This window comes from Macaca fascicularis, chromosome 13, assembly GCF_037993035.2.
Source record: "Macaca fascicularis isolate 582-1 chromosome 13, T2T-MFA8v1.1".
Lineage (NCBI taxonomy): Eukaryota > Metazoa > Chordata > Mammalia > Primates > Cercopithecidae > Macaca > Macaca fascicularis.
In genome coordinates, this window is record NC_088387.1 from 78,271,196 (window position 1) to 78,299,174 (window position 27,979).

Below are 27,979 nucleotides of genomic sequence, written 5' to 3' on the forward strand. Positions count from 1 at the left end.
TTCATGCACATCAAACATAAACCTAAACTCAGCAACGAAAACAAACATTCCCATTCAAAAATGGGCAAAGAGGCCAGGGATGGTGGCTCATGTCTGTAATTCTAGAGCTTTGGAAAGCTAAGGCAGGAGGATTGCTTGAGGCCAGGAGTTCAAGACCAGCCTGGGCAACATAGCGAGACCCCATCTCAACTACATTAAAAAAAAAAAAAAAGACAAAAGACTTAAACAGACATTTCTCCAGAGAAGGTATACAGATGGCCAATTAACACATGAAAAGATGTCCAACTTCCTATCCATTAGGCTAGCTACTATCAAAACATTTTTTTTTTTTTTTTTGGTGGAGGAGTCTCTACCATCCAGGCTGGAGTACATTGGTATAATTTCAGCTCACTGCAACCTCTGCCTCCTGGGTTCAAGTGATTCTCCTGCCTCTGCCTCTCGAGTAGCTGGGGTTACAGGCGTGCACTACCACGTCCAGTTAATTTTCATATTTTTAGTAGAGACGGGGTTTCACCATGTTGCCCAGGCTGGTCTCGAACTCCTGACCTCAGGTGATCCACTCACCTGAGCCTCCCAAAGTGTTGGGATTACAGGTGTGAACCACCGCTCCTGGCCTAAAACATTTTTTTAAATGAGAAAATAACAAGTATTAGCGAGGATACAGAGAAATTAGAACCCCTGTACATTGCTTATGGGAATGTAAAATGGTGCAGCTGCTGTGGAAAATAGTATAGTGATTCCTCAAAAAATTCAACATAGAATTACCAGATGATCCAGCAATTCCACTTCTGAGTCTATACACAAAAGAATTGAAGGAAGAGATTCAAACAGATAGTGTACACAGTGTTCATACCAGCATTACTCACAATAGTCAAAAGATGGAAACAACCCAAATGTTCCTGCATGGATTAATGGATAACTAACCTGTGGTTATTTGTTTACACAATGGAACATTATTTAGCCTTAGAAGTGAGGGAAATCCTAACACATACTACAACATGGACGAACCCTGAAGACATTATGCTATATGATACAAATAAATAACAAAAGGAGAAATAATGAATGATTTCATTTATATGAGGTACTGGAGTGGTCAAATTCATAGAGACAGGCAGTAGGGATGAGGGTTGCCAGGAGCTGGGGAGGGAAAAATAAGGAGTTATTGTTTAATAGGTAAAGAGTTTCAGTTCGAGAAGATTAAAAAGTTCTGGAGATGGATGGTGATGAGAATATACTTAATGTTACTGAACTGCACAGTTAAAAATGACTAAAATTTTATGCTATGTATATTTTACCACAATAAAAACTAAACATATATAAATCTAGGAGTATTTTAAAAAATGGTTACAGTAAGTATGTAGAACCATAATCCTTGATGGTTTAGGATTATCTCCAATATAACCAATATATCCTTGATCAACACAGCAAACATTCTGCTAGAAGACATAGCACAAAATTATAATGTTATTTAATTATTTTGTTTAGTTCAAGTAAACAGGCTATTTTGTATAATTCAAGCAAAACAGTAACAATTCTGTTGGTCTAAATTCAGAAAGTGGTCTTTTATACATTAATTATCAAATTTTCTAAAAATTATTGCGTTATTACATGGTCTAGGCAATTATATTTATGTCATTTTAATAAGCTCATAAACAGTTTTGCTTAACTGTAAAAATAATATATACATTTTTAATTGTACTAATTTTATTTTTAGGGTTTTGGTATGGTTATGTTTCAACTATGATTTAACATTTTTTCATTGTGATGAAATGGATATAACGTAAAATTTATTATTTTTTTCAAGTGAAAAATTATTTTAAGTGAAAGAAAACTAAACTACTCAAATTTTTCTAAGATTAAAATTTTTATTTACAGTATATTTGGAAATACTTTTGTTACTTTTTACCTATTTCATAGCAAATGATAGCCCCAAATTTCTTTTTAATAAACTCTTAAAACAGAGATTCAGACTACAGGAAATGTTCGATTACCAATTGTCTGAAGTCTGTGGAAATGTTCAATGCATTTATAATTCTATAAGCGGTTATTTCAGAGATAAACAGTATCTAACAGTATTTGGCAATATTGTTTTCTCAAGTTGTGGGACTTCATCCAACACAAGGAAATTATGTGTCAAACGAATTCCAGTCAAAAACACTTTGAGATTAGCAACCACATGAAGAATGAAATGTTTTCCATGAATTATTTAACCACTCAGCAACCTACTTTAGACCCAAGCCTATGGCTCCCTTTCCCTCTGTTGATCATAACCCTGACCCTTCCTCTTTCCTAAAGCAGGTCCCAGCTGTCCTGGGGCTCCAGGGAAAGGGAGACCAAGACCTCACAAATGAGGTATTAACCCTCAGGATGATCTGGCTTCCTGCAGAACCTAGAATTTCCACAATCCCAGCAGGCCAAAACCTTTTGGGCTTTGAGAAGGGGAGAGAGGTAATATAACAAATCAGCTGAATAGGAGCCAACTTCCGACCCAGGTAAGAGCCAGCTACTGTATTTTCACCCTTTCAGCCTCTGGCCACTCTTAACTGGAAGCTCCTCCTCCCCTTACTATCTCCCTCTCTCTCTCTCTCTCTCTTTTTTAAAGAGACAATGTCTCACTCTGTCACTCAGGCTGGAGTACAGTGGTATGATCATAGCTTACTGCAGCCTCAAACTCCCTGACTCATGCAATCCTCCTGTCTCAGCCGCCTGTGTAGCTGGGACTACAGAGGCATGCTATGATGCCTAGCTAATTTTATTTTTTAACTTTTTTGTAGAGATGGGGTCTCACTATGTTGCCCAGGCTGGTCTTGAACTCCAGACCTCAAGTGATCCTCTAGCTTTGGCCTCTCAAAGTGCTGCGATTACAGGCCTGAGTCACCGCACCTGGCCCCTCACCATCTCTTCTCAACCACACCACTAGGCACTATTCCCAGGCAGCTTCACTTATTTGTCTCCATTAAAGAGAGACAAATGAAAAACTATCTAACTGTAAAATTCCATGTTTCTGAAAAATAATATCATAGGGAAAAGTGTTTAAAAGTGGAAAAGCGAGATCTAAATATGTATATAAAATATCCCAAACCTGTACAAAGTCTATTTACAGATATTGAAAAGGCTGAAAGAAATACCTCAACATGTTAAAGTGGTTATTTTTTAATGTGATTCTGGTTCCTTTTACTTTCTTTGTGTCTTTCAGTATTTTTACAAGTTTTCTATATGAGCATATATTACTTTTGTAATAAGTGAAAGTAAATCATACTTCATTAAAAGGAAAAAAAAAAAAGACAAAATAAAGCCAACTGTATCCAGCCAGTTCTAGAAAAACAACAGTCCCATCAACAAGAAATAATTCCATCCTCCAAGGAGCTTAATGACCAACATGTAACAACTAATTGTCAAGCCCTTTGTATTTGATCCAGGCAGCAGCAATGGTTTATGTTAAACTCTAAGAACAAAATACTTCAGATTAAAAAAATATGTTTTTCTTAGCTAAGACCAGTTCCCAGGAACATTGTAAGAAATGTCACAATTTTCCACACATTTGGCCAACATGTGGGAGTCACTGTCAGGAAAACATCACTCAAGCGTTTTGAGGTTTCCCCTAAGTTCTATTTCTCTAAGGTCAGCAAACGGAGAGACTTTCTCTCTTCTCCGACATATAGTCTTCCTTTAAATGAAGCTTCAAGGATGTAAATTAGCATTAAATTCAAAGGTAGCTTATAATACTCAGCTGAAGAAAAAAACTCAGAGCCGAATTAACTCATACTGAGATGGATAATGGAAAGAATTAAGCTTTTCAAATTTATTTTTACAAAATGAATTCATTGCCCAAGTGTAATTTGATGTATTTTTTTTTTTTTGTCTGTTTGTTTTCAGCTTGGAAAATATGTTACTAGGAGGAATGTCAGCTATCTCAGTTCAGCACAGGCCAAAATCTTGGTTCTTTTAAAACTTCTTTGAAAGCATTACAATTTAGGCATTTAGAAAGGAAGTGGGCATAAGCCGTCAGCAACATAAAACTGTGCCCCAAAATTCTGACTGAGAAAAGCCAACTCATATTTCTCCTAGGGACACTCCTGTGCGCTTACAGCTTTTCCTGGAGCTGGCTCACTTACCGTAAGGTGTCACTTGTGATGGGGACGCTGATTAAGTCCAATAAAGAAGTTCCTCCACCCAGTTCCCAAAAGTGGGCGATATCTTTTGGCTGAAAAGCAAACATTTTTGATTTTTTGAATTTTAAGTACTTCTTACATGTCATTAGCACTTGCCAGTAATAATTATACATATAAAATATTGTAGTCTTTAATCAACCCTTTCTTGGCAGTCAAAATTTTTTCCTTTATTCCATCCCTCAAAATGCACCAAAGCACCTATTTTTAAAGAAAAATGATGAAATATTCAGAATTGTCTATATGTGTACACAAATGCCTTAATTCTAGTAATACAATAAACAGTGTGTCAATCTTGTAAATAACATATGTGGCATACACTTATGCAGATTTTAGATAAAAATTAACCCGTTGAGCAAATTTGGTATTATTTTTTGGAAAACATTTATAATTCTAGACAGAAATAAAACAGGTGAATAGGAAAACATTCCTGTTTAGGAAGACAGAAGCTCGCAGAATGAATTAGACACACGTAAGGCATAAAGAAAAGGGACGAACAAATGGCAGTCCTGGCTGCGGATCAAGATTACTTGAGCAAAAGTATAAGCAGACGATTTGTTCCTGATTCCTGTGGAGAATCTGACAGGCTACCACTGACAATAATACATGGTAGGTGGGGGAACAAGAGATCAAACAATAGTTTCTCTTTTTTATAGGACCCTCAAAATAATAGGAAACTGACAGGGCTAGGCAGCCAAGAAGTTCAGAAATAAGATCATCTAGGGTTGGGTGCAGTGGTTCACACCTGTAAACCCCAACACTTTGGGAGACCAAGGCTGGAGGATCACTTGAAGCCAGGAGTTCAAGGTCAGTCTGGCCAACACAGTGAGACTCCATCACTATAAACAATCTTTTTAAATTAGCTGAGTGTGGTGGTGCATGCTTGTAGTGAATTTGTGGGGGCAGTTTACTTGGGAGGTTAATACGGGAGGATTCTTTGAGCCCAGGAGTTTGAGGCTGCCATGAGCTATGATCCTGCCACTGTACTCCAGCCTGGGTGACAGAGTGAGACCTTGTCTCAGAAAGAAAAAGAAAAGAAAAGAAATAGGACCATCTATTCCATAAGACGTTCCTAGATTGTTGGCTAATGGCATTTCTGCTTCTGTCCTGACACTGAAGACCCTTCAGGTCACTGAAATTGTGTGAGGAGCTGACAAAATACTTCTATTTAGGACTCTTAGGGAATTAAATCTGAGAAAGATATGATGCTTCCAGAATGAATATGGAAATATCCCACTTGACAGTACAAAGTTTAGGAAAAAAAAAATCACACAAGTTTTTATGTATCTACTCCCATGAACCTGGAAGAGACAGGATGTCAATAAAATAAGTTTTAGATGAATATATATTATTTTGGATTTTTGACAAAATTTCATTTTGCAATCTCTACAATTGTTTGGCTGTTCATATCTGAATCATTAATTTTTGTGGGGAAAATAATTATTCACTGGAAAATCTCCCTCAATTCACAATTTGATAAAGGGAAGTTTTTAGAGCTCTTCTCAATGGTTAAGCTTATGAGAGCTGTCTCCAAGTTTCCAATGAAAAGCATAATTACATTTCTAGGCTTATTACTCGTGTCAAAATTCAAGTGAGTCACAAAAATGAAGTTATCCTGTACCTCTATTGTTTTTTTCTTTAAATTTCAGTTTTAATAACCCACTTTCGTTGGTGAATCCTGGAAGCAACGATAGGAAGTTTTATCTCTTTATATACTGTCTACTAATGAGCAAACATTTGGACTAAGTCAGTGTATAAAAATGTGCCTTTGTTAGGGGAGTAGCGGGATGCTCCATTCTAGATTGTCCTTCTACACACTTAACTTTATTTAAGAAATGACCTCTTTTCAGGTGACAACTCCAAAAAGATTCTATTTAGGAATTCCCCACCCCTCCCCCCGCCAACATATACTATAAACCCTCCTTCTATCCTGAAGAGTTTATAATGTTCCTCTAAAGAGACATTAAAACAAGTGAAAATAGGATTATAATCAAGTAGGGCATACGATCTCAACTGGTACTATCAACTTCAAGATGCATTTTTAAATGCTAGTAATTTAGATTTTAAACAGTATATTTTCATAAATATTCCACAGGTCAAACCTATATTTTAGCAGATTTTTGAGAGACCGAAAGTAACTCACAACACTATTCTCATGAACTGCACAATAAAGTTAAAAAGGTATCTTATTATAGCATTTTAAGACATAATACATGAGAAGGCTAAAATCTTTTCACAGTTTGGGTTGGCTTCTATCTGCCACACTGCATTTCAAGTTTAATGGCAGACAGCTATGAAGTGTACAACTGGATATGTTTATTGATTACAGATAAGATGGAAAATGTAAAACAAAGTTAGCAGTATTACTTTCCCATCTATGGGCATAGCAATGTCACTTTAAAAGACACTTACTGTGTTGTGCCCTTTTGCTCTTCTTCCATATGTATATTCCAAAGCTAAGGTTGGTTTTGGTGGCTCATCTCTGTAAAATAAAGGCAGATAGTATCATCATTGTAGGTGGTATTAGTTTCTTATGCTACCATCTTACCTGATTCATTTTTCCTTCCTCTTAAAAACTTTATTAGTAGAGAAGTTACCTTGTATAATAGCATTGAGATAAATTATATATACAAAAGAAATAAACCTGCAAAACACCATCTTAGTGGATTTTAACGGCGCATGCATAATGTGGTAGCCCCTAAAGGCACTGCTGGGGCACGTAGAGAATGAGTTGAGGCTAGCAGTGTGGATGGCCATGCTGGGCACAAGATCTCCACATCCAGGCCATGCAGGAAGCACTGACACTGGGTTTTTTTTTGTTTGTTTGTTTTGAGACGGAGTCTCGCTTTGTCGCCCAGGCTGGAGTGCAGTGGCGTGATCTCGGCTCACTGCAAGCTCTGCCTCCCAGGTGCACGTCATTCTCCTGCTTTTTTGTATTTTTAGTAGAGACGGGGTTTCACTATGTCAGCTAGGATGCCCTCGATCTCCTGACCTCATGATCCATCCGCTTGGCCTCCCAAAGTGACACTGGGTTTATATTCAGCCATGATGTGAGGAGCTAGGAATCTAATGACTGTCACATTACAACATCAATGCAAGACTTGGCCAGGCATGGTGGCTCATGCCTGTAACCCTAGCACTTTGGGAGGCTGAGGCAGGTAAATTGCTTTAGTCCACAAGTTCAAGACTAGCCTGGGCAACATGGCAAAACTCTGTCTCTACAAAAAACGGTAGTAAATGCCTGTAGTCCCAACTACTCAGGAGGCTGAAGTGAGAGAATCACTTGAGCCTGGGAGGTTGAGGCTGCAATAAGCCAAGATCATGCCACTGCACTCCAGCCTGGGTGACAGAGAGAGACCCTGTCTCAAGAAAACAAAAACAATGCAAGACTTTAATGCAGTTCTCTAGCAGTTCTTTATCTTAAATCACAGCTCAAATATAGGCATCATTTAGATAGTGATAGTTAATAAATTATATCAACAAGTCCTTAAAATCAGTAATGATTAGGAAAATATTAAAACAATTTGTTGAATTATTTATACTATAGCTTATATTGCTGGTAAGCAGTTTTATGGTGTATATATATATTTAACTTTTTATTATGGTAAAGAACACATAAAATAAAATTTATCTTACCTATTTTTAAGTGTACAATTCAGTAATATTGAGAACTTTTCCATCTCACAAAACTGAAACTCCATACCCATTAAACAACTTCTCGTTTTCCCTTCCCCCAGTTCTTGGTAACCACCATTCTTTTTGTTTCTATGAGTTTGATTATTCTAGATATATAAGTGGAATCATACTATATATATATACACACACACACATATGTATTTTTGTTTTTTTTTTTTTTTTGCAGTGGCACGATCTTGGCTCACTGCAACCTCCCCCTCCCAGGTTCAAGTGATTCCTGTGCCTCAGTCTCCCAAGAAGCTGGGATTACAGGGGCCCACCACCATGCTTGCCTAATTCTTTTATTTTTAGTAGAGATGAGGTTTCACTATGTTGGTCAGGCTGATCTCGAACTCCTGACCTCAAGTGATCTGCCCGCCTTGGCCTCTCAGAATGCTGGGATTACAGGTGTGAGCCACCACACCCAGCCCAATATTTGTTTTTTCTGTTTCTGGCTTATTTCACTTAGCATAATGCCCTCAAGCTTCATCCAAGTTGTAGCACGTGACAGAATTTCCTTCCTTTTTAAGGCCAAATTATATTGGTACATATCTTTATTTTACTTTCTTATTTTATTTTATTGAGACAGGGTCTCACTCTGTCATGCAGGCTAGAATGCAGTGGCGTGATCACAGCTCACTGCAGCCTCAACCTCTCAGGCTCAAGTAATCCTCCCACCTCAGCTTCCTGAGTAGCTGAGACTACAGGTGTGCACCACCACGCCCAGCTAATTTTTGTATCTTTCGGTACAGACGAGTTCTCACTATGTTGGCCAGGCTGGTCTTGAACTCCTGAGTTCAAGAGATCCGCTTGCCTTGCCCTCCCAAAGTGCTAGGATTACAGGCATGAGCCACTGCGCCCGACCCCATATCTATCCTCAGATTGGAGAAGAAAGAGAAATGATTTTTAAATTTGTAACTTACATAATTATGTTTATTAAATATTTTGAATATCACCCCTGCATATATCTTTTGAATATATTATATAGAGAGTAATGTTTGGTTATATTTTCTGAAAGATAGAAATTTTATCAAGCAGGCCGGGCGCGGTGGCCCAAGCCTGTAATCCCAGCACTTTGGGAGGCCGAGGCGGGTGGATCACGAGGTCAGGAGATCGAGACTATCCTGGCTAACATGGTGAAACCCCGTCTCTACTAAAAATACAAAAAACTAGCCGGGCGTGGTGGCGGGTGCCTGTAGTCTCAGCTACTTGGGAGGCTGAGGCGGGAGAATGGCGTGAACCCGGGAGGCGGAGCTTGCAGTGAGCCGAGATCACGCCACTGCACTCCAGCCTGGGAGACACAGCGAGACTCCGTCTCAAAAAAAAAAAAAAAAAAAAGAAATTTTATCAAGCAAAATGCTACTTTTAAGACAAAATTTATAAGATCTGATATTTAACCTATAGTTTAGAAAATTAACCTTTTCCTAAGTAGACTATTGAGGAATTGAAATTAATACTTTTCAGGGCTGGGCGTGGTGGCTCACGCCTGTAATCCCAGTACTTTGGGAGGCCGAGGCAGGTGGATCACCTGAGGTTGTGAGTTCAAGACCAGCCTGACCAACATGGATAAACCCTGTCTCTACTAAAAATACAAAATTAGCTGGGTGTGGTGGCACATGCCTGTAATCCCAGCTACTCGAGAGGCTGAGGCAGGAAAATCGCTTGAACCCAGGAGGCAGACGTCGCGGTGAGCCAAGATGGCACCATTGCACTCCAGCCTGGGCAACAAGAGCAAAACTCCGTCTCAAAAAAAAAAAAAAAAAAAAAGAAAGAAATTAATACTTTTCAACTCAATGTACTATTTTGTAGTATTTTATCCTAAGCTGGTGTTGTATTAGATGATCTGTTTATGACAGGAAACATCTAAATGTGGTCTAAAAAGACCCATGATTCCTGGAGATGGAAAGATAAAACAGGTGTTACTGTTGATAGTTCCTCTGAGAAACAATATTGTTGGTGAAAGGAATTACACCAAAGCGGGAATTTATTATTTGTATCCTTTAATAATATTTTTCAAATGAGTGATGTTTCTTTAATGTGACCTTAACACCAAATTCCATCTCTTTTGATGATTTTTGGAGAAGTTATAAGATATATGTATTCAAATGAAGGGAACAGAGAAATATCTTCCAAAAATGATTGAAGGCTTTCCTCATCAGCTTCCTGCAACATCTACCAATCATAATCCTAAATCTTTTTTTTTTTTTTTTTTTTTTTTTGAGACGGAGTCTCGCTCTGTCACCCAGGCTGGAGTGCAGTGGCCAGATCTCAGCTCACTGCAAGCTCCGCCTCCCGAGTTCACGCCATTCTCCTGCCTCAGCCTCCCAAGTAGCTGGGACTACAGGCGCCCGCCACCTCGCCCGGCTAGTTTTTTGTACTTTTTAGTAGAGACGGGGTTTCACCGTATTAACCAGGATGGTCTCGATTTCCTGACCTCGTGATCCGCCCGTCTCGGCCTCCCAAAGTGCTGGGATTACAGGCTTGAGCCACCGCGCCCGGCCCATAATCCTAAATCTTAATCTGACGGCCTGCTTCTACAGCATACGTTAGCAAATATATAAAAGAAATGATAAAATATCCAGTTTGAGGACCAACACTGTGCTTCAAAAATGTACCCCTGAGCAGCTAAAGCTTACAATGAATGTTCAAATAACTGTAGATTAGGTAGAATAAAAATAATTTAAATACCAGAGTAGCATAGCCAAAAAGAGGGTAAATACTATTATAGGCTGGGTCATTACAGTAGCATTTCTCCCTCAAATAGGGAAATCCAGTATTAGTCTCAAATAATTTTTGGCTTATTGTTAGTTTTATCTTTAAAGGCACTCTTAAAGGTTATACTAAGGATTTGCTAAGAATTAAATATTTTGTTTGGGTCTTAAAATCGTTCCCCTTCCTTATGTCTTTTAGATCTAACTTGCCCTGTACAACTAGAATAAGCATAACCGTAGTTTAGAGGTTAACATGACACTTACCTGTCAAGACACCTTAGAATAATAGTAGTCTTTCCCTGGAAATTAAAAAAGAAGGAATACTGTGTTAATGTCATTCATATGTAAAAATTGTATTATTGTTCATAATTGTGACCCAAAATAGATTTTTAATCAATTGAATGATAAATTACCCGGAAACTAAAAACTAGAAACTTTCAGAATTGTTCTGAAGTTTGATAAGTGGAAAAAGTTAACTGTCAACTTTCCATCACAGAGTAACTACACTGCTATTATTATAATTATAAAGTCCCACAGATGACAAACACTAGCAAATCATACCTCACTTAAGTGGTCAACTTGGCAACTGTCTTAAATTTTTTCTCTACTCATCAATGTTAATTACTGGTTAAGCTGATGTTTAGTGTCTTTCAAAATGTTTTAATTCCAATTGTTGAAGTGGAAATAAAGAAAAAGGTAACATACAAATAAAGGATACATTGTAAATATGTTCAAAGTAAGCAATTCAGATACTGCATTAGAGTAATTTGTTTTAAGTCCAGAGGATGTACTTATTACAAGTTCTGTTTATTTTTATTTTATTTTATTTTATTTTATTTTTGAGACAGAGTCTCACTCTGTTGCCGAGGCTGGAGTGCAGTGGCATGATCTTGGCTCACTGCAACCTCTGCCTCCTGGGCTCCAGTGATTCTCGTGCCTCACACTCTCGAGTAGCTGGGATTACAGGTGCATGCCACCATGCCTGGGTAATTTTTGTATTTTTAGTAGAGACAGGGTTTTGCCATGGTGGCCAGGCTGGTCTTGAACTCCTGGCCTCATCTGATCTGCCCACCTCAGCCTCCCAAACTGCTGGGATTACAGGCGTGAGCGACCACGCCCGGTCCCAAGTTTCTTTTTAGGAGTAAGGAAATACAGGTTCTGGCCTAATTCCTACCACTAGTCATGCCACTTAACTTCACAGCTTAGCCAGGGACTAGCTCAGTGGTTTATATCATTTTTTAAAAACAGTAAAACCCCTTTTTTTTTTTTGTAAACAAAATACCCCTTGCAAGGAAACAGATAAAAGAGAAACAGCAGGGAGAGCTCCACCCAAGAAAATAATTTGGAAAACTCTGGATTGCCAAAAACACAGAACACTTATTATATGTGTTTTTGTTTTTACTAAAAAACCCATAGTTTTTGACAAAAAAGATAATTATTCCACATTATATCTGGAATATGATCAAATTGAATAAATTTTTTGTAATGAGATATATTAAAAAATAACTGGAATTGTACAATATAAAAATGCTATTATTGAAGGATGTTTATTGGCTAGTGTTACATCAAACTGAAAAACTAAAAACAACCTACATGTCCCCAGTTAGGGGACTGGCTAAATTAATTATGGTAATCCATATAATAGAATATACAGCTATTAGGAATGACAATGTAGAAATATACTTACTGACATAGTAAGACATTCATAATAGATCAGCATGACTCTGTTTTCAATTAAAAAATACTTTTCCTGCTTCCTTGAAGTACACACACACACACACACACACACACACACACACAGAGAGAGAAAGAAACACACAAATAAATGTAGAGGGACATCACTATGTTAATAATGATTATTTCTAGCTGATGGATTTGCAGGTAATTAATGTTTTTAAGAAAATCAGGATTTTCTGCCAGGCGTGGTGGCTCACGCCTGTAATCCCAACACTTTGGAAGGCCAAGATGGGTGGATCACAAGGTCAGGAGATCCTGGCTAACATGGTGAAACCCATCTCTACTTAAAATACAAAAAAGTTAGCCGGGTGTGATGGTGGGCACCTGTAGTCCCAGCTACTCTGGAGGCTGAGGCAGGAGAATGGCGTGAACCCGGGAGGCGGAGCTTGCAGTGAGCTGAGATCACACCACTGCACTTGAGTCTGGGCAACAGAGCAAGACTCTATCTCAAAATCAAAAAAAAAAGAAGAAAATCAAGATTTTCTAATTTTCCTATACTTGTATCATATGTAGTATGCTGTAAAAGTTTTAAATTAATAAGGGCTACATTACCTAAAAAGTAATGTACTCTACAAGAAAGTAGAATAAGAATTGGAAGGAATTTTAAATAATATCTAGCCAATTTCCTCAAATTTTCATGGTACACTAGTACTGATTTAAATCACTCCTCCCTCTTTTTTTTTTTTTTTTTTGAGACAGAGTCTCCCTCTGTTGCTTAGGCTGGAGTGCAGTGGCGCCATATTGGCTTACTGCAACCTCCCCCTCTGGGTTCAAGTGATACTCATGCCTTAGCCTCCGGAGTAGTTGGGATTACCAGTATGTACCACCATGTGCAGCTAATTTTTTGTATTTTTAGCAGAGACGGGGTTTCACTATGTTGACCAGGCTGGTCTTGAACACCTTGGCCTCCCAAGGTGTTGGGATTATAGGCTTCAGCCACCATGCCTGGCCTTAAATCACCTTTATTATAATTTCATATAAATGTATAGTACTATATGGTAACAATTCCAAATTAACATAAACTAATCTGGGAACTGAAATCAAGTTTAAGATTATCATCAAAATTACAACCCAAGATTTAAAAATTCATTAGTACACTGTAGTCCCCTGAGAATGTCGCCATAGTCTTGTAGGTTTCCTAATTCAAGAAACATTGACCTAGTACAAGTTCGCTTAGAGACCATCAAAATGAATCCCATCTTCCCTCCCATTGCCTCAATCACCCCAGATGTCCAGCCCTCTCCACTGACCCATTATCCCTGGAACTCTGAATTTCCTAACTCTCTACACATCCCTTAATCTTGCCCAATAATCCCCTTCTGTCCTCCCTTCCTCTAAAATCCTTCCACTCTATGATTTCAACTCCATGACTGGCAAACTCCCTGATATCTCAGCCTTTTCAGAATATTCTCTCCACCTGTTGGCCTTAACTAAAATATGACTTACCTTGGACCCCTTCCTCTGCAGCCTTGTTAAACGAGGCTATTTATTCTCACTACCTTACATACTTTAGGGTCCTCCTTGTTCCCCAGTGCCACCTACAAACAACTACTCTACCTCCTTCCTCTTGCAAAAACCTCAGAGGCTCCTATCAGTTTACCACCAGGGTTGCTGTCATCTCTTCTGGCTCACAATCTCCCTTGCCTTCTCAGCTACTGTCATGAATCTTCTTCACACCCACATGGGTCTTGGCAATCCACCTGACATCCGGACCTCTCAGTGCATTTGCCTCCCAATGGAGGCCTTTTCCCTCACTCTATTTCTGCCACAGTCACTTCCAAGGTTACATCTTGAAGCTTTCCAGTTTCACTGGAAACTGCACTGCTTCCAAAATCACATATACAAACACCACATTCTCTAACCACTACTTCAGGAATCCCCACAGTAATAATTCCTTGGCCTTAGTGAAAGCTTTCAAATGTCCATTGATACCCCTCTTCCCCCAAACAACAGTCGCTCCTACTCCATCAGCCTCTTCCTACCTTCGCTTTTCTCCTTTTCCATCTCAGAGCCCATAGTTTACCATCACAACCATCTCTGGTAAATATCAGCCATCCCCTGAGCTCCCTCACTTTGCATTGTACCCAGCCAGCAAAGACAGCCCCAGGTAATCACCTTCCTCCTCCATGCCTGCACCCATGCAAGTGAGTGATGGTGGAGAAAATCCATGTACGCTGGGCAGACTAGTATCAAACTAACACCCATCATGAAAATGGCAGTCAACAATGACTGGCAATGCTGTTACATTCCTCTAGTATGATCTCTCTCCCATTTGTTGGAATATCTGTTTCATACATTTTTCTTGACCCTCTTAGAATACTCCACACTCTTCACCTGAATTACTTCTCTTTCCTTACTTCTCACCCTTCAAGCTTTAGCCACCACTCTCTTCAGGAGAATTTCCTAGTCTCCCAACTTTCTGGGGTGAGTAAAGTGCCCTCTCTGTTTTCCACCGTAGCATTTGTCTCATGGTATTGTCATTGTTGGTGTACAAGTCCTGATACACAAGTTCCTTCCCAGTAGAGAATGCCTTTCATTCCTGTTTCCACAGTGTCTAGCAGGATGCTTAGATATAAAAGATGTTTGTTCAATGTCAACCGAATGGATGAACAGCTGGTTGGAAGGAGTAAAGATAAGGCAGCAGGACAGCTGGCTTCTTTGGTAAAGGCTGATTACTATTAATTGAACAACAGAAGCATTAATTGCTTCTCTTTATCTTCCAAAATAACGTTCTCCATGAAGCAGAATCAGATACTTTTTTCTTTCTTTTTTGAAACAAGGTCTCCCTCTGTTGCTCAGGCTAGAGTGCAGTGGCACAATCACAGTGGCTCACTGCAGCCTTGACCTCCTGGGCTCAAGTGATCCTCTTGCCTCAGCCTTCAGAGTAGCTGGGACTACATACAGGTGAGCGCCACCACACCTGGCTAATTTTTTTATTTTTATTTTTGTAGACACTGGGTTTTGTCATGTTGCCCAGGTTGGTCTTGAACTCCTGGGCTCAAGCAATCCATCTGCCTCAGCCCCCCAAAAGTTCTGGGATTACAACCATTAGCTACCACACTCAGCAGAATCACAAACTTTTTAAAGAACAATATCCTCAAAAGTTTTAGGTATCTTAAGGGAGTTCCCAAATCATCAGACACAAAATTACTTTTGTTACTAAAAATGAAAAACAGCTTGTATATGCCGCATATTGCCATCAAGAAAAAGGGGTGGTTTCACAAGTAACAAAAAAACAAACAAAACAAGACAAAAACAGGGTATCATGACTACAAAGGAGTTAAGGATAACTGTTACAGAGAGCGCTAAGAGGATACTAGTAGTGGTATTTTGTATGTGAACATTTGTATGCTGGAGTCAGTAACCAGTACCATTAGTAGAAGCCATTCTATCTAATATTCTGTGTACAGAATGTTTTCTGTAATAGAAATTTATTTGTACCATAAGACTAGTACTAGTTATTTACTCATTTATTTAAATCCATGTATCTATCTACATGGCAGAGTAAGATAAAATGTAGGAAACTGTTAATACTACGCCTAATATGAAAATCACACACATCATAATAGTAAACTCATGGAATAACACGTAGCTGGGCACGGTGGCTCACACCTGTAATCCCAGCACTCTGGGAGGCTGAGATGGGCGGATTGCTTGAGTCCAGGAGTTCGAGATCAGCCTGGGCAACGTAGTGAAACCCCATCTCTATTAAAAATATGAAAAATTAGCCGGGCATGGTGGCGCATGCCTGTAATCCCAGTTGTTTGAGGGAAAATCACCTGAGCCAGGGAAGTCAAAGCTGCAGTGCACTGAGATCGCGCCACTGCACTCCAGCCTGGGCAACCAGAGCAAGACCCTGTCTCAAAAAAAAGAAATAATATGTGTTATGTACTATATACTTATATAGTTGGATTAAAATTTTAAAATAGAAATGCTCTATGATAATTTTATTTTAAAGAATTAAGTTGGAATTTTAAAAAGTGGGCCAATATGAAAACTCTGGAAAATAAAGAAACTAAAAACAAAATAAAAACATTAAGTGATTAAAATTTTACTATCCATATTTCTAACTTTTATTAGAATTTTTTATTTACATATTTGTATAATTGGGATCATATCATGTATGACATTTATGTCCTGCTTTTTCAATTCAGATTATATTCTTATATCACTAAAACCTTTTTCATGGTTGTGTAAGTATTTCTCCCAATAAATGTGATCTTAACGTCGTATATAAGACCCCCCAATGGAGGGTGTCCAGTTGTGCAGCGAGGGCCTTCTGGGACTCATCTGGAGACAAGATGGGTGCTCAGGCTGCCTGGGAACTGATGTTACCCAGTGAACATGTAACCTTGCTGATACAGAGTTTAGTTTCCGAAAGTTTCGTATTTGTCAATGCGCTTAAGTGGAAGCATGTAGCACAGAAAACGAACAGGAATTTGAAACCCACACAGAAATGAGCTAGGGCACTACATGAATTTCAGCATCTTGCATCTGGCAAGTCTTGACCTTTTTGTGTCACCAGCCATTTTGCCTTCCTGGCAGGAACTTTGTGGGCCAGGCAAAGTTGCATGAAGATATGATGCATACGTTCCTGCTCTGTGTGGCCACTTCCAAGCCCTTCTGTACGCTTGGCGAAGGAAAACAGAGACTCATAGCAAGTGGGGAGGGTCTCTTCCTACCAATCAGAGGCCCAATGGAAATGCTGCCATATTTCCCCCACATTTTTCAAAATAATTAATAACCCTGTAACAAATATCACTGACATAGTTCAATTATTCCTTTAATGAGATTTCTAAAAGTAACAATCTAAAATATAAAATTATTAAGATACTGACTTACTGATTTAGAGACTGACTTAGATATTTAAACGAATCCAAGCTTTTATACTCAATTATGGTAGAAGATCTGAATATTTTCAAATCATGAAATAAAAAATAGTTTAAATATATTTTTCTAAAATTTTGTTAACTATTATAGTTTTTCCTAGATTAATAACAAGCACTTTCTAATTCATGCTAAACCAGATTGGTCATCTGGTTGAAGTATCTACATTTTAATCAAAGTATTAAAAGATGTTTTACCAATGGTTGTTAAATCATCACAATAATTGAAAAAAAAGAAAGCATTACCCCATTTTTACTGCCAATGAAGAAAACAGATTTTTCTCCAATTTCAGCTCCATCACCTTCACTTCCATTGATTCCTCTTTTTTCCACTTCAGCTTTTGCAATTTCCCAGAGAGTTTCACTACATGAGAGGCAGAAAAAACAAAACTGAGGGAAAAAGAATTCTTTCAAATATTTATTTCAAGCTCAGAGAAATTTTATTTCAGTATAATTTATGAAATAAATGAACATTATTTTCTGAGGAACAATAATCTGGTAAAACATCTGAGGATTAGTCATGCTATGATTTTGTTTTTCTTTTGTTGCTTTGAACTAGTTCTTTGAAAAATGCTGAAACTGATAAGCAGAGCCTTTATCGCCAGGATTTGAGGCTGTCTTATTTGGGGCTTCCCCTAAGGTTCATAGCTGTGTATGTTAGCTTCTCAGACACACATGGAAGTACAATGATTTTTGGGAACATACAACTTGAAAACCACAAACATTTAAGTCACCTAGGAAGATGGGAAAAGTACAAAACCAGTGTATCAAATAATCTTTTCTCCCTGAAACATTTCTTTTTTGTTTTTTAAATTATGTTTTGGGGTAAAAAATCTTTTTTTTTTTTTTAATATAAAAGTATATGGGAGGCTGAGGCAGGAGGATCACTTGAGATCAGCCCAGGCAATATAGGGAGACCTCATCTCTACAAATAATAATAATAATAATAATAATAATAAGCATGGGGGACAGAGAGCATTAGGAGAAATACCTAATGTAAATGATGAATTAATGGGTGCATCAAACCAACATGGCACACGTATATATGTGTAACAAACCTGCATGTTGTGCACATGCACCCTAGAACTTAAAGTATAAAAAAAGAAAAGAAAACAAACAAAAAAAATTGACTGCGGCTGGGAGCGGTGGTTCACAACTGTAATCCCAGCACTTTAGGAGGCCAAGGTGGGTGGATCACTTGAGGTCAGGAGTTCAAGACCAGCCTGGCCAACATGGTAAAACCCCATCTCTACTAAAAAAAAAAAAAAAAAAAAAAATTAGCCAAGTATGGTGGCGGGTGCCTGTAATTCCAGCTACTCAGGAGGCTGAGGCATGAGAATCACTTGAACCCGGGAGGTGGATGTTGTAGTGAGCCAAGATCGTGCCACTGCACTCCAGTCTGGGCAACAGAGCAAGACTCTGTCTCAAAAAAAAAAAAAAAAAAAAAAAAAAGAAATTAGCTGGGTGGGCGACATGCACTCGTGGTCCCAGCTAATAGGGACGCTGAGGCAGGAGGACTGCCTGAGACCCGGAGGTCGAGGCTGCAGCGAGCATGATCACATCACTGCACTCCAGCCTGGGTGACACAGCAAGACCGTGTCTCAAAAAAAAAAAAAAAAAACTCTAAAGGAAAAAAAAACCCTAAAACCACAAACATTTTGAAAACGATCCTTTCATTCATTTCTTTACACAGATATATAACTTTACACAATAAAATCATATATATATTAAAGCCTAAGTGAAAATGGAATATTAAAACTAAAAACTAACCATGGGCAAGACCTGATGGGTCCTAGCCTGATTCTGCTACTTCCTATGTATGTGAACTTGGGAAAATTACCTAACCTCTTTAAGTCCTTCATTCCTTTATTAATTAAAGAAATATTTATTGAGAACCTAATATATGCAATCCTCTGTACTATTCCCCAAGCTCAATTGTTTCTCTATCGCTAAAATGCCAATAAATAAGAATACCACTTTTATAAGATTGTCATAATTGTTAAAATATGTATTTGTTTAGGGCATGGCCTATACAATTACAAAAATTATTGAGGGCTTGTAATTATTACTATTCAAGAACCAGGAATAAAGAAAAAGGGTCAAAACAGGAGACCTTAAATGTTTGCACTAAAATTCATGCATTTATTTCACAGGTGAGCCTTCAGAATTCAGTTTGGGCCTGTTTGCCCTTCATTTACACAACATTCTTTCAAAACGTGAGGATCTGCTTTCCAAATACCCAGCAGACAGGAGAGACGGAGGTGCTGCAGTCAGCCATGTCACCTGCGGAAATCCTAAGTATAACCATAGCTTTATAACTGTAACCAATTATCCCGTGATGGAAAGCTGACAATTTTCCACACTATCCCAAGGAGAGAAAAAGATTTATCCTGCTCTGTGATGCACTCCCTGACCCCTCTCCCCGACGTGCTTATAAATTGCTGAGAGGTGGTTTAGGAATATCTTGAGAACGGGTAATTAAAATGAATAGCATAGAATTGAAGAGCTAGAATATAATTTACAAACCCTCTCCCGTTTCCCCCCTTCAATGTGATGTTATACTTTCCACAATGCCTTCCAAGTTTCCCCTTGCTTATTACTGCGAATCCCCGCAACGGAGGGGAGGCCCTTGCGGTCTAGCTCATCGCCGAATGTCCTGCTCCGGAAGTAGTCTCCGGCCTGCAAGAAACTTTTATTCAATCATTGAATGGGTGGAGTTGCTGATGTTTCCAAATCTCTTACTTTTCTACCTAGGGAACTTTCTTTCCTGTTTGCGGCAGAATCTTTATGCTCAAGGCTGGTTCCTAGGTCCCCGACCACGCAGACCCGGGTGGCAAGCAGGCCACCCCCTCAGTCTTCCAACAGCTGGTCCCGCCTGGGCTTCCTCTCGCCAGGAATACTCTCAGCAGCCTTTCCCTCGCAAGCCGAGTTCAGGGAATACCTGGGCATCGTGGCCGGGCTGCCGCAAACGTCACGGGCTCGGAGGAGAGACCAGCCTAGAATCAGGCGGCGAGCTATGCAAGGAGTCTGTGAGTGAGGCCTTCTGGGTTGCCATGGGAGCTACGTCGCGGCCGCGGTTGCGTGGGGAGAGGGGCATCATGGGAAATGTAGTTCTCAGGAGTCCTGTTCCATCTCATTCTTAGCCTCAAGCCTTAGGACTGCTTTTAGATCCCAAGTTAGTAACCCCTTGTTACCTCCCAGAACGAGATGATAAGGGGTCACAAACCTGGGATCTAAAAGCAATTGTTTCTGGGCTGGAAATGTTCTTTTATTTTAAAATTTTTTTACTGAGTATCAACTATATGCCAGGGGTTTTTGCTCTCTCTCATCTTTCACCTTTTTCTTCCCAATCGCCATGATTTAGGAATAGAGGAGTAACAATCTCTTGAGCTGTTTTCTAGTAATTTACTAGAAGCAAGGAACATTCGCACTTTAAAATTTAAAATAAAGCCTGTAATTTTAATATTTTCCAACTTTCTAGATGCTTAGTTGTTTCAAGTTTTATTCAATAGCACATTGTGTATTTATTAAAAATTAATGAAGCAAGTGCATCTCCTACATACTTCGTTTACTTTATGAATGTAGATTATTTTCTTTTGGAACTTTGTGGTCTCTTTATAGATCTCCAGGAGTGTCCAAATAAATAACGAACATTGAAATAAATAACAATCACTGAATATGCAAGGCCCTATGCTACACAGAATAAGGAATAAAGAGATGAGTAAGAAAAGATCGCTACCTTTAAGAAAGACATACTCTGCTAATTATAAGCACCCAAGGAAGTGAGTGATCTAAGCTATTGTATAGCGGTACAAAAATTGCATTAGGGCAAGTGACTAATTATGCCTGAAGGAGATGGTGAAATATTCATGGCACTGATAGTATTTGGTCTGTGTTGAATGCTGAGTAGACCTACGCTTTCTAGCCTAAGACACCCTGAATATTTGAAGGAGATACCCTCCCTCCAATGCTCTGCTATTCAGCTTGATTTCTATGGTGTGGTGTTCAAGCACATGGGCTTTGGAGTGAGATGGACCTAGGTTCAAGTTCTGACTCAGCCATGCTGGCTAAGTTGCCACATTGCCACATCAGGTAAATCACTGAATTTCTGATCCTGTAAAGGGGAAAGATTGTGAATCTTAAATGAGATAAATATAGGTAAAACATAACTTACGTGTGTGTCTGACACATTGTAACTGCTTAATGCTTGTTATTATTGTGTGATAAACTGCTGGTCAGTAACTTTGAACAAAGAAACACATTCCTGGAAACCAGGCTGATCGTTGATAAAAGGGTGTTTATTTCAGATAGAGTCATTAGGAACAAAATATTCCCAACATCTAGGTATATTTTGGAGATACAAAGAACACTAAGTTGCACATAGGAAGGGAATTAATGGGAGCAGAGCTCATCGAAGAAAGGATGATTTTTTCAAAGGAGGCTTATACATCTGTCATTGAATCAGCAGCTATAGCCTGGTGCTAAGCCAGCCTCCTTTAAGCTCACAAACTGATATGGGACAGATTGTAATGAATTGTAATGATTTGGGTTCTAGAACTTCAGAATACTTTTGCATGCTAGTTAGGAAGCCCTGTTGATATTGATAGCAATAACAACAGCTAATATTTTTGCCAAGTGCTTGCTATGTACTGGGCACAGTACTCAGTACTAGCACTTCAAAATTACACTTGTTTGAATAACTGGGAGAGGTGTTTGAAGGAGGGAGCTTGTTAACAAGGAAAGTGAAGGTGATCTGGCTGGGCCCTGATCAGCAGCACTGATTCAGGGTTGATTCAGTTGGTCTGACTGAGCAGGTGAGTTCCCCTTTCTTCCCTCATTCCTCTTGAGGCCTTCATACTCGGGCAAAGAAAGTGACCTTCCTGGGTAGGTGAAGATTGTTCTTAAGGTAAGAATGGAAGGAGAAGGAGACCATTTTATGCTCCTTTCTGGTTGGAATGAGCAACAGTGCAGAAGGGTAAAGGCGTGTGCAGGATGTATCTGGGAAACTGAATAGTTTGGGGTGAGATCATATAAAGTACGTGGTGGAGCTACAGTGGAAAAGCAAACTGGGCAGGTAGATGGGGCTACTGTGAAGGATACTGTAGTCTAAACTTTACTGTGTTGGTTATGAGAAACCAAATAGGGTTGAAAAATAGGAGTGTGCCATGATTAGACATGAGTTTCATGAGATAATTTTCTGCAGCTGCGTGAAGGATATTTTGGCATCTAAAGACCATGTGGAGGCTATTAACAATAGCTAGGAAAGTGACAGGCAGAGTTTGAATTTTTTTTCCCTTGTTTTCAAAGTTATATAAGCTAATTGTAGGGGAAAAAAGGTATGCACAGAAAATTAAGAGGGTAAAATAAGCATAAGCCGGAAGTAATCATTGTTAGGTATTTTGGAAATACATTTGATATGTTTCATTCTAATCTTTTTCCTTACAAAGTTGAGATTAATTGTAAAGTTAATTAACATCCTGATTTTAACATGTATTTCCCCATATCAAATTTTAAAAATGCACCATATCAAATTTTTAAAATGCATCATAAACATAACTTTGATTGTTGCAGAATATTTCACTACATAGATTTTTCATAATTTACTTAAGCATTCTCCTAATGATGAGTACGTTTGGGGTGGTTCAGAGTAAACACCTAACATGAGCTGGGCTAATCCCAGTCTTTCCCTGAAATTTTTCAAACTAGAATTGGGAAAAGCAAGTCACTCTACCTCTAGAGGAAATTAGCATATTTTGTGCTAAATGAATTATTTTGTAGTTAGTGAGCACACAGTAGCAGACACACATCAATATGAAGAGAACGCGCTGGCATATGTCTCATGGTTCTAGTTGTCCCTAAGGCTTACCTGTGTCCTCACCTTTCTTATGGCTTGGTTGTTCAGCTTACTCTTTGATTATATGAGACATCCTAATATCCTTGTAATACAACTTCTCATTTTTGTCTAAGCTGGTTCAAGTTGAATTTTGGAATTTACAGCAAAAAGAGTTCTATCTAATACAATTACTAGGCAGTAGAGAATAAGACGTTGGTAAGAGGGAGAAAACTCAATGTTTCTTTCTTGATTGATGAACTGGTGATCCTCTTAACCAATTTTGAGGGGCACAGAGCAGGAGAAGCAGGTTTAGAGGACATGGTGAGTTTGAGATATCACCCAGCAGATAGTTGGACCATTTGGGGTCTGCTGGACTTGGCAGTTAAGTGGTCAGTGACAACCTCATGTGAAGAAGTTTCGGTAGAATAGTCAGAACATGAAAGCAGTGTTGATGATACCCTATCCCTGAGGGGAACATCTTATAATCTGTACATGATCCAAACCTAAGAACTCTCCACAAGCTTTTCTAAGGTTACACTTTCTGTTAACTTTTCTCTCATAAAAGGCAACTCTTATTGGAGTTTGATAGCATTTTCTAGAAACTCAAGAATAACATCTAAGCCATTTCCTCTGGTATTACCCAATATTCAGTTCCTAGGAACTCCTGGGAATTCATTAGAGCCACATAGTGAGAGAGGGAATTAGCCTTCTCTTGCCACTGCCACTGTTAAAGAAGAGTAATTTGATTTTCATAAAACCACAATATAACCTAGCAGCATGTTCAGAAAGAGATGCCCTTCCTCTCCCACCCCTACTCTGTTTATTAGAAAATGATGTTGGCAGGCCGGGCACAGTGGCTCATGCCTGTAATCCCAGCACTTTGGGAGGCCAAGGTAGGCAGATCATCTGAAGTCAGGAGACCAGCCTGACCAACATGGTGAAACCCCATCTCTACTAAAACTACAAAAAATTAGCGGGGCAAGGTGGCGGGAGCCTGTAGTTCCAGCTGCTTGGGAGGCTGAGGCAGGAGAATGGGGTGAACCCGGGAGGTGGAGCTTACAGTGAGCCAAGATGGCGCCACTGCACTCCAGCCTGGGCGTCAGAGAAAGATTCTGTCTCAAAAAAAAGAAAAAAAAAAATTAGCTGGGCGTGGTGGCAGGTGCCTGTAATCTCAGATACTCCTGTGCTTTGCCAACATCATTTTCTTTTTTTTTTTTTTTGACCAGATCCTGACCTTGTGATCCACCCGCCTCGGCCTCCCAAAGTGCTGGGATTACAGGCATGAGCCACCATGCCCGGCCATCCCTTTCTTCTTTTAGGGAAAAGAGATTGGGGGGAAATGTGAGAGGAGATGTCATTTCTGCATAAATCAGGTGGGCAGCAGGGAAACTGCTCTGTCCACTTCTTCCTGCTTGTCACTTCTCTTCCTCAATTTTCAAATTACTGGAGCCTCCCCTCCCTAGAAATCAGCTGCTCGGGGCGGGGGAGTGGGTGGGGGAAATATGTTCTTGGCATCCCACCAACAGGTAAAGCCTTTTTCTAGAGAAACATGGTTATCCATGGTGATTACTTCTTCAGGATCATGCTTCAGGTACAATTAAGGGTTAAATGTATTGTTCTAGGAACTTGACCACTGTGTATTTTTATTAAATTGGCAGGTAGATGTAAGCACATGTATTTCTTTTATGAAAAAAAAAAAAAAATCCAAACAGCAAACTATTAAACACATTTTTGAAATAGAGGGTCTTTATAAGTTGTGACTAACTTCTCTTGTAAATTGAGAGTTAAATTCATTTCTAAGCTATGATAGTATTTGATTTTAAGGGCACACACACACACACACAAAATCCAGAACATTTAAAACAAATTTTTGGAACATAGTCCATTCAACTCAACTATATGAAATATGAAATCATGGGAGAACCAATATTTCTATCTATTTACCTATTTATATATTGTGTATCAATATGCACACATATGGATTAAAATTACAATTTGCCAAAACAGCTTTCTTTTATATGGATAAAACACAGCAACACTGAAGACAAAGCATGAATGCAAGAGAAGGAGGTAATAACTACCATTTTCACTAGTACTACACCTCAGCTTTGACAATGAAAACATTAGGTATTTCTTGAAGATTATTCAAAAGGTAATGCTCAAAATGGGTTTTGTAAATCATTTATTATGATTGAAAGGGAAGAAAATGATAGGAGACAAATATTACAATTAAACGTGTAACATTATTCTCTTGTAACCAATCATAATAACATACTTTGAATTTTTGAATGGCTATATAATTTCCCAGAAAATAAAATTTTCACATCATCAGTTACAGAAAATTGATTTCCTTCCATCAAAATATTTTACCTCTGCTCTATCAAAAATAAATGCCTAGTCTAAAGTACTACTCAGTTTAAGCTAAGCCTTCACTACCTGTTTAAATTAGAAGATTGTGGGGAGGGGCTTACCAAATGATGAATAAACTACTGCATGAGAATAAAGCCCTCACACATAAGTAACAGCTCTGTCGAGCCTCTGGCTCACCAACTAATTATGAGATGGCTGTCTGGGAACTTAGACACTCTACTGTATCCCAGCCAAAAGGTTTCTGAGAGTCATCATAAATTGGTTACCAGTTTATTCTCAAAAACAAATGTGCTTATTCAATGGGCGACTGTGGCTCAAAAGATGTAGGGGAAACAGTCAATGGAAATCTATTTTGATGGGGTTTAAAAAATATTCTTTTTGGTCATTATCAATAAAGTACAATATTTTTTTGAGCAATGTACTTCTTAGCTCTGTCCTTTCTAAGGATGCTAATACAGTATGGAACATTTTTTAAAGACTTAATGTGAGAACAGTACATTGCCACAGGGAGAAAGCAGCAAAGAAGAAAATATGACGTCTCGGCCAACAAATTAATTCAGCAGCTAACATTTCTCAAATTGGTTTAAAAAAATGACAAAGTGATAAATATATGTCCAAAAAATAAATACAAATATTCTATACATAAATAAAATTAAGTATACTCATGATTACCATTACAATTGAACATTTTAATAATATAATTTTCATGTCTTATCACAGTTTCATTTTTATCACGAATATGAAGTACATTGTTTTGACACATACTGGAATACACTGACCACTTACATAACCTAATAAAGTAATGCACTTAAGTACTCTATCAACTAAAATTTAACCTCCTTTGACAGAAGAATTATTTTCTCTTTTCTTTTAAAAAATATTTTTGAGGCTGGGCACGGTGGCTCATGCCTGTAATCACAGCACTTTGGGAGGCTGAGGTGGGAGGATCGCTTGAACCCAGGAGTTTGAGACCCAGCCTGGACAACATAGGGAGATCCTGTCTCTACTAAAAATACAAAAATTAGCTGGGCATGGTGGTGCATGCTTCTAGTCCCAGCTATTCAAGAGGCTGAAGTGGGATTGCTTGATCCCGGAAGGTCGAGGCTGCAGTGAGCTATGATGGCCCCACTGCACTCCAGCCTGGGCAACCAGAGTGAGACCCTGCCTCAAAAAAATAAAATGAAATATTTCTGGAGCCAGGTGTGGTGGCTCACACTTGTAATCCTAGCACTTTGGGAGGCTGAGGAGAGAGGATTGCTTGAGGCCAGAAGTTCAAAGCCAGTCTGGGCAACATAGCAAGACCCTATCTGTATATACATATGTATGTATGTGTAGGGAATCTATTTTCAAACTATAATTAGAAGGTAATGTGTGAGGGGGAAAGCTTTAAGGATTGTCTTTGTTTTTAAAGATATTATTACTAAAGCAAGGTCAAGATGACCCAGCACCAAATACAGTGAAATGTGGGCAATATTCTTGTGAACCTGGGCAGCACGAACAGTCAAGGAATGTCAGGAATCACCACCTTGTTTTAAATTTTATACTCCAGTGATCTGCAAAGGTGACAGGGTATACTTTCTAATACCACACAGGAGGCTCAGGTTACCTAACGTTACCCTGCTTTCTCATATGATGATTCATAGAGCCGGAAGATGTACTGCACCTGCTCTGAAAATGGACTCCTCACACCACTCTGCAGCTGTTTCTTATTCTGCATGTTCTACTCCTTTCCAAACACTATATCATTAATTAAAAGCACATTTAATTATAGCACTTACTATTTTGGCAGTGAACATTTCCAAATAATCAACTGGTTTACCAGATGAGAGTTTGGAATCTCCCTTTCTAAAGATTGCCAGAATATTAAAAAGGGGAAGAAAAGAAAAGAAAAGAAAAGCCACATTGCACAATGTGTCTGATGACAAGGGAGAAGGGAGTTGGAAAAAATGATGAATTCTTACTCATTTACTCTATGAGAAAATCAGTGTGTTGGCAAATTTTGTGTTTATGTTTTACTGTTAATATTTATTTGAATATTTAAGAATCAAATAAAAGAGACTAACCCCCTTCATTGTTAAAGTTTGGAATACTGGTGTGTGGCTGCCATGCTGCCAGGTGTAAAGGAACTTGTAGGGAGCTGATACAGCCACAGCATGGAGGACAAGGAGTGAACGTTCAGGCTCCCCGGCTTTCAGAGTAAGGTGGGGCCTTTGGTCGGTCTGCTGCTTGACAGAAGAGGCTGGCTTCCCATCATTCTGGCTTGGGGTCCCCGGGTCTGGGCTGAGAGCAGTGCTGGAGCAGAGAGGTGGTGAAATGCTGCCTTTTGCTGATGGAAGTTGTTTATGTAACTGGCGATCAAAAGAGTAATTTCAAGAATCTAAAACAAGGAAAACAGAACTGTTATGCTCCTGAGAAGTTCTCATCACTTCCAGAAGAGCACAGTGTTGGCCACAGGTGAGCTCCATTTGCAAGTGCCCAGGCTACCAGAATTCCCTTCTCTCTAGATCAAACAATGAAGTGCTTACATGTCCAGCACCATCAAGGCAGCCACACATTTTTTCATCACTTAAACCGGCAGAAAGAGTGAATCTCAAAAAC

General features: G+C 38.9%; 2 protein-coding genes and 1 long non-coding RNA gene across 26 annotated transcripts in view; 1 reads left to right on the forward strand and 2 right to left on the reverse strand.

Annotated features, from left to right (window-relative positions):
* Window positions 1-20,231, reverse strand: part of DYNC2LI1 (dynein cytoplasmic 2 light intermediate chain 1) — a 55,420-nt gene extending 35,189 nt beyond the window's left edge. For 4 of the 14 annotated variants that reach the window (XR_010580474.2, XM_065527126.1, XM_005575992.4 and 1 more), the window contains exons 1-5: window positions 20,120-20,231; window positions 17,425-17,542; window positions 10,820-10,854; window positions 6,582-6,651; window positions 4,116-4,204 (exon numbers count right to left, since the gene is read on the reverse strand). Coding sequence is in view for 6 of the 14 variants with exons in the window: in XM_065527126.1 (XP_065383198.1) it covers window positions 4,116-4,204; window positions 6,582-6,651; window positions 10,820-10,854; window positions 17,425-17,542; window positions 20,120-20,127 (320 nt within the window). In the remaining 8 variants the exon portion in view is untranslated. Of the gene's footprint in view, window positions 1-4,115; window positions 4,205-6,581; window positions 6,652-10,819; window positions 10,855-17,424; window positions 17,543-19,704; window positions 19,848-19,920 lie in introns of those variants that run through there. The other 10 variants (XR_012422430.1, XM_074011885.1, XM_074011888.1 and 7 more) reach the window with 6 other exon arrangements.
* On the forward strand, window positions 984-25,800 carry LOC123568391 (uncharacterized). 3 transcript variants are annotated; one of them, XR_010580475.2, is made up of 5 exons: window positions 984-1,081; window positions 2,296-2,492; window positions 19,332-19,476; window positions 19,933-20,207; window positions 24,238-25,800. It is a non-coding gene; the product is annotated as an uncharacterized lncRNA (long non-coding RNA). The 3 variants fall into 3 exon arrangements; XR_012422431.1 differs by lacking the exon at window positions 19,332-19,476; XR_012422432.1 differs by lacking the exon at window positions 984-1,081 and having other exon boundaries at window positions 2,236-2,492.
* PLEKHH2 (pleckstrin homology, MyTH4 and FERM domain containing H2) overlaps window positions 25,177-27,979 on the reverse strand; it is a 124,200-nt gene continuing 121,397 nt past the window's right edge. For all 9 annotated transcript variants that reach the window (XM_074011877.1, XM_065527123.1, XM_065527124.1 and 6 more), the window contains one exon: window positions 25,177-27,758. In XM_074011877.1, coding sequence (XP_073867978.1) covers window positions 27,573-27,758 — 186 coding nt within the window. In that variant the 3' untranslated portion in view covers window positions 25,177-27,572. The remainder of the gene's footprint in view (window positions 27,759-27,979) is intronic.